Below are 7197 nucleotides of genomic sequence, written 5' to 3'. Positions count from 1 at the left end.
GTTTCTTCCTGTTTCTTTCTCAGACAACTTTGAATAGTTCTTTTGTGCTCAATCTAAGATACGGAGCTATCTTCCCTTGGTAGAGTGCTGTATCCCTTAGTCTTGGTTCGCTTAATGCTGGTTTGCTGCTCTCAGCGCCGTTCGTTCTCGTTTTTGTTCTAGATTTTAAACAAAATCCAGAGATAACCTGCCTCTCAATCCTTATGTCAGGAAATCGCTGCTACACGAAGGTGAAGAGAGCTGAAGATAGGTGAAGGTCCAAAGTCAAAATTGCACCCAAATCTCGATAAACTTCCGCGAACAAAAATTTGCCACGTTCACTAGAATTTTGGTTCCGCACAATAAAGCCCTGTATAGCCCAGGTCCGTTATGAATTAGAAAGCTCCTCTCGACCAATGTCTCATACCACAGATTTGGTCACCCCCGCAGAATTTGTTCTCAAAGCTCCGAAAGGCCTACCAAATCTGAAAAGAAAGTCTTTTTCGCGACCCCGTCATCAAGATTACCCAGGGATACTTAGAGATACCCTGCATAGAACACCCTGGAACACCCCAGTTTGAAGAACGACTCCGAAAGGAGGCTCCTATAATAGCCTATAATCCCAATTTTCGATGTTAATCGAAGTTCGGCCGGAACAGACACACCGATGCGCACTTCTTAATCCAAATATGGAAAGCGCTGTTCGCTCTTACGGAACAGTGGTTACGAAGAAGAGAATGTTCGAAAAAGTTTGAAGAATGTGCAACGAAGGAAAATCTTGGAATTAGAAAGCTACGAGTGACTCAAAAGAGCTCGTAAGGTCTACTCACGAAACTTTCGAGAGATCAGGGCCTTCCGTCAATCTCTGCCATTGCCTGTTGTTGTAAAATGCAAAGCTAAATCAAAATTCTGAAGTTGTCCAAGTCTCTTCGAGAGTGTACCACTAGGCTCCACTGTCGTGGACCACACCTTGCTTGGTACATATTGTAGATTTAAAACGCGGCGCGCGCCCTGTGTGCGCAGCGAGTGGGTACAGGGCCTCCGGTGAGTTGTTCTGGAACCTTCAAACAAAAACAAGTTCAAAGTGTGCCTGCACATTAAAAATGTCCAATTCCGGGGTAGAATTGATCTTGCAAGCAAGGTGATGTATCAAAAGCAGCTTGGATGGTTGTGCTCGCAACTTGTCCTTACTATCATCAAAAATACTCTACCACGACCGCTAAATTATGACTGCTTCCTTAGCTCAGTCGGTAGAGCGCCAGTCTCATAGTTGATTATGAGCAGTGGAATACTGCGCAATCTGGAGGTCGCAAGTTCGAGACTTGCAGGGAGCAATTGGTTTTTTTTGCTTCTTGTTCTTACTTTTTAGACGCGAAATAAGAGTTTGTGGAAAATCATCAACTCGCAAATCCGTAAATTCAAAGAAAAAATCAGGTCACGTGGAGCTATTGCTATTGGTAGATCACATGCACATGAGAGCTACGTACTGGAAAAAGTTAAAATTACCAGTCACTGCGGGGATGAGCCGATTTCCTCGAGGCAAAAATGTGAATTTTATCTCGAGGTTATGTACAAAAATATGGCAGCAGATATTTTGAAGGAACTGAGCTGATGTTATGGTAAAATTATGAAAAGATAATTTAAAATAAGCATGGCCCCCCGCCAAATTCACAATAGCTTCATAATAATCGCCACACGAGAAGTTTTAAAATTCGTGCTCAGGATTTTTGATGAATTTTGGTAAAAATCCTTGCATTTTCTCTTCATTTTCACTGTGAAGACATTGGCTCATCCCCACAGTGAGTGGCACATTCTAACTTACATCCCCTCCTATTTTCATCTCTGATAAGTTCAAGCCTTGCAGGGAGCAGTTGTTTTTCTTTATCCTCGCAAATACTTAGTACTGTGTGTGGGTTGGGGGATGTGTGCAGTAATTTTTTCAGAAATTTCAAAAGAGTTCTGCCATTCTTGAGCTTGTCCAAAATAGTGTCACTGAGGCTGAAAAATATGCTGAAAAATATAGCGACATTTAGGTTACAATGTCGGGCAGGGTTCAGTGGCCTTTGATTGAATTTAAAAAGCTGTCTACAAAAGTCTAATCAACGAGGCAAGAGACTTGATCTCCTCTCATCCCAAGTTCGAGGGAGCAGGTTATTTTGCTATGTAAACCATTGATCACAACGTTCGCCCAGAATGCTTCCATTTATTTGATATCATGTAATAAATATTATCAAAATCAGGCAAGGTCAAAGCTGTAAATATTAAGATATATGTGGTCATTGCGGTCAAGAGCCAGCACATATTCCAGGGCATCGAGGAGGTCAGTAGTTTTGGGTGACATGTTGGGGTTTTTCATCCTCACAGGCGGCAGGGCCAGTACAAGTAGTGACCCCAAGACGAAATCATGTGAATCACATACAGCAAGTCATGTTATCGATAAGTGAATGCTAATCATAACAACAGACATTCAACATGGAAAGTGTAGACTGTAGAAGCGCCATGTAATGATTCTGATGATAACACTTCCCACTCACGCCAGCTGTCGCCGCCAATTGTGAGCTTCAAGTTGGGGGTCAATTGCATGATATGAGGCACCTTCAGCGGAGCTTGAGGGTACTTACAGCTTACTGCATGCATGCAAGTTAACAGCTGATTGTGTTTGACGCGCGCCACAGGTACTGGCCTTCAAGGATGTATTTTAATAGCTTATGCAAGGACAGAGAAAGCATATGAAGCTTCATACACATACAAAAAATCATGCGACTCTCAGAAATTGGTTGGAGCGGCCTCAAATTGGTCAGAATGCACTAGTACGCCCCAGGGCAGAAGGTGATTTGCAACCAAGGTTCCAAGAATAGTGAACTGTGAGACAGACTGTAATAGACTGTTGTTACAGTTGTGACAGGTTCTAGTTGATGGAGAAATTTCCCTTGCATCAATATTAAATTTGTTGTTGACTAGGCTCCACTGTTGTGGATGGCACCCTGCTTGGTACCAGATGCTTTTCATTACATAAAGATCAGACAAAGATAATAATTTTATTGCGAGTACTACAGATACAAAGAAGCATGATAATCAGTACATACATTGTATTGCAGGCATTTACAGTTTTGACATGTTCTGCTGTTCCAACACCAACCCCTCTACTTCTTTGCCCAGTCCACCATCTCTGACAATGTCTTTTGACCACAGATGTCTGCCAGTACCTGCATCAGTGAATGTGCACCATAGCTCACTGCAATGCCAGCCACAATCCAATGTGTTCGATGCCTTGTCTTCCATTCTCAAAAAACTGTCTTTGCACATGCAGTGGAGGCATCACATATGGATATTGCCTGCACAAAACAATCTAAATTCCGGAGTGCAATAGACCTTGCAAGCAAGGTGACAATGCATTTCGATCCATCATACTATGTGCAAATCCTCAACTAATCAACAAGTTGACAACAACCCAGTTGACCGAAGTGCGACAAGCGCTTATCAAACTTATTTTCCATTTTTAGAGCGGGCGCTAAGAGATAGTTGACATGATATGGTTGTGCCGGTTCCTCTTCCTCTTCCAAGGTTTTATCTCTCGAGATGCCCCCGCACTTAGGTGAAGGAACCTGAAAACTGTTTTTATGTAGTCCCCATGAGCTTGCCTGAACTGCTCAATGGCTTTTGGTATTATTAGGTAATCAATAAGCGCCTACCGATAGCGCCCATTGTTCTCTTTATAGAAAGTTCATTGTTCTTTTTTATTGTCTTTTACTTACTTACGCGACGCGAAGAATGGCAACCGCAGCCTTTTGAGCGCATCATTTCTCTATCCTTCTGTCCACAATCTCCTCCCTTTCGTTTACGATGCTTGAACTTTCTTTACTGCCCATCGGTGAGAGTGCCACTTGTACATACTTGTACAATCTTTTACTGACATATTGTCCTTGTAGGCAGCATATTCTTACGACTTGCACTTTTCTCCACGTTTCACGCTGCTACAGCAGGTAGGTCGCCAAACTATACTAAAGACAAGCTTTTCTTACCACTCTTTTAACAGCAACATCATCCACCCCAACCGTCGTTTGCGTTGCAGGTCAATGTCTGGAGGGGTTTTCAAATACGACCCGTACGCTATGCTTCGTTTATTCTACACCTTGAATACTTATCCATAACCCCATAGTCGGAATGACAATATCTGCCTCTGGAGCGCAGACAAGTGCATTGTTGCTTCCTGGTCAATACACAACGACGACTGATCCAGAATTACTCCATGGTCTCCTCACCTCATCTTCCTCATCATTATCACCATCCACCGGTTTTAATTCCTCTTCCGTCTCGCTTCCGTTAACTGTCGCTCTTGAACCCGGTTTAGCGATCTATTCTAACTCTTTGTACGGTGGTTCCGCTGGATTTTCATCTCTTCCTACTTCCCCGGTCGGTAATTCTTCGACTTCTCTGAGTGCACAGTCGCTCGCTCTTTCGTCCAATATCTGGGCCGCCATCAACGTCGGTTCTACGAATCGTGTCGTTTTCTGGGACTCCGTGCCAGATTTCTCCCAACTTGCGGTATCAGGCTCGCTATCCCTTGTAGACATGCAATCCTCTGCTTGTGAGCCTGCTTGCTCGAGCAATGGTATTTGCACGTCGTCTGGTACTTGTTCATGCGCGGCTGGTTTTACCGGAGCCTCTTGCGAATCTTGCGAGTCTGGTTTCTTCGGTTTGTCCTGCCAGGCTTGTCCTTCCGGCTGCCTCGACTGCGACGATGGCATATCTGGGACTGGAAAGTGTCTTGCTTTCAACATCACCAACGCGCCTTCTTCTTGCAACTGTCTCAATGGTGAATGCGGGTCTAATGGGCAATGCAGTTGTAACGCAGGCTGGACCACTGCCGACAACGGTACAGCTTGCGCTAAATGTGCTTCCGGATTCTTCTTGACCTCCACCGGCGACTGTAAAATCTGCGAGATTGGATGTTCTGCATGTGCGGATATTACAGGAGACTGTCAGACGTGTAAGAGTGGTTTCACACAGGACGCCAATGACAAGACCAAATGTGACGCCGAACCGACTACTACCAGTTCTGGGACTGTTTGTCCAGATGGCAGTTTTAGCTCGGGTACAACTTGCTCTACATGCTCTCCAAGTTGTCAGACCTGTAATGGAGCAACTTCCAACGACTGTATTATTTGTGCCAGTGGAAGCTACGCGTTCAATGGAAGCTGCATCACTGCAGACTCTAATGGTGTCTGTGAGGGAACAGGACTTATCGCCGACAACAACAAGAAGGAATGTGATAGTGAGTTTAATCTTTCTCCCGACTTTCGTGACCATTCTTAATCATACTTCTTCTAGCCTGTGGAGCGAAGTGTACATCGTGTGGGATATCCGGTTTTACCACCGCATCCACCGTCAACCAGCTACAATGCACAGGCTGTCTACCCGGTTCGTTCCTCTCCAACGGAAGTTGTGTAAGCAGTTGCCCTGCTGGTACTTTTATTTCGTCACAGGACAACACTACCTGTTCCGTCTGCGACTCTTCTTGTTCCACCTGCGCAGGCTCATCCACATTCTGTTTAACTTGCGCCAACGGCGAGCTTGCCTCGAATGGTCAATGCGTCAGCACCTGTCCCGCTAACACCGTAGCCTCTAATTCGACGAAAACCTGCCTTAACTGTCATCCCGACTGTGTATCTTGCTCTGGAACCGCTTTCAACCAATGTTTGTCATGCCCTCCGGATCGACCAGTACTGAATCAAGGACGTTGCCTCCCTGTATGTGGCAAATCGCAGTTCTTCGATAGTACGAGTGGAAGTTGCCAGGCTTGCGATTCGAGCTGCTCTAGCTGTTCGGGATCTGGATCGTCCGAATGCCTTGCATGTTCGAGCTCTTCGCAGGTGCTGAAGGGCGGCTCATGTGTGTCTGCTAACTGCAATGGCACTACTGATGTTGTTACCGGCTTAGGGGTTTGTCTTTCGGACCTTGTGGTAGTTCCGCAAGCCTCCAGTAGTGCGGCACCTTTACCTACCATCACCGGACTTACGCAACCCACTGTGGTCACGCAAACTTCCTCGAAACGTCTTCAGTGGTGGGAAATCCTTCTCATGGCTCTCGGATGTGCCTTCATTTTCCTAGCAGTCATTTGGTGCTGGAGGAGAAGGGCAAGGAAGCAGAGGGCGAAGCGCACCAAGGCATTCGCACAAGCCAAAAATATCGACCAATCGACTAGCTGGAGATGGAGGCTTGTGAGGTTTGGGGAGAAGCTCTTTGGTCACCGAGCTAGCAAGCGCGCGTACCCGGAGCCTACACCGGATGCTAATCCAGGATTAGATTCGGAAGCGCTAAAGTTGATGAAACTGAGGAACGCAGAGGAAGCTAGACATAATCAAGAGATGGAGAAACTGATGCTTATATCGGATTATCAGTATCCCCCTGAGAAGCGGTCGAGCTACTATCCTCCCTCTGTCCTTCCTTCTTTATACGACGTCGGGCATTCTCGAAAACACCTTCATGCAGTAGACTCTGCCACCAACAGACTTTCTGGACCTTCGCTGTACTCTCAGGTCACGGGTGTACCACGGAATGGTCCTGAAGCAAGGCAGCCGGTCAAGAAAGATCTAATCACTTCAAGGTTTTCAGCATCGTCGTTGAACTCTTCAACTGCCCATTCTGCCAAATCGAGGGATCTGACGCGTCCCCATACTCCTGCTGAGCAGTACGCTATGGATGTGAGGTCTGATCTACTTGTGGATACATCCACCCCGGAACAGTCATCTCACCACGCTCATTGGATTCAGCCTACCCACACGGGAGCTACGGTTTCGTCTAAAAATCCTTTCCGAAGATAGAATCAGAGTCATGGACACTTTCTGGATCACGAACTTTTTTTTTGTCACGACCTCTATTTCTCCATAGACTGGAACTCATCGCATACATATACATTAATCTCTCTTTCTCACTCATTTACTTGACCATCTTTTCATCAGGTGTTTTTATAGTCTTCGTAGTCACTACACTTATGTAGCATAGTGTATCCTCCAACTTCAGTTACTATCATTGGGTCGTAATCGCAACTATTTGCATTGTCCATGATGAATCCCCCCAATGCGGTCTTCCTCATTCCTGATTGATAGCCTGACTGTTGTGTCAACTGGAAACGCCGCAACTCCCGAGGCCTGAGTCCTGACTGTTTCCTACTTCTGCAGATCAAAGCGTTAGTCCTGGCCCTTGGTTGCCATTCAA

At 45.7% G+C, this 7197-nt stretch overlaps 1 protein-coding gene and 1 non-coding gene across 2 annotated transcripts; both read left to right on the top strand.

The window, feature by feature from the left end:
* The first annotated feature begins 1211 nt into the window (after positions 1-1211).
* C8R40DRAFT_t15 lies at positions 1212-1313 on the top strand. Its single transcript has one exon. It is a non-coding gene; the product is annotated as a tRNA-Met (tRNA).
* Positions 1314-4143: 2830 nt separating this feature from the next.
* Positions 4144-6803, top strand: C8R40DRAFT_1157788 (insulin-like growth factor binding protein; the record flags this gene model as incomplete). The annotated part of the gene is made up of 2 exons (XM_046229661.1): positions 4144-5254; positions 5311-6803. 2 exons carry the CDS (start codon positions 4144-4146, stop codon positions 6801-6803), a joined length of 2604 nt encoding a protein of 867 aa, XP_046092552.1.
* Positions 6804-7197: the final 394 nt, after the last annotated feature.

This window comes from Lentinula edodes (assembly GCF_021015755.1).
Source record: "Lentinula edodes strain Le(Bin) 0899 ss11 chromosome Unknown C8R40scaffold_1, whole genome shotgun sequence".
Lineage (NCBI taxonomy): Eukaryota > Fungi > Basidiomycota > Agaricomycetes > Agaricales > Omphalotaceae > Lentinula > Lentinula edodes.
This window is presented reverse-complemented; position numbering and strand designations above follow the sequence as displayed.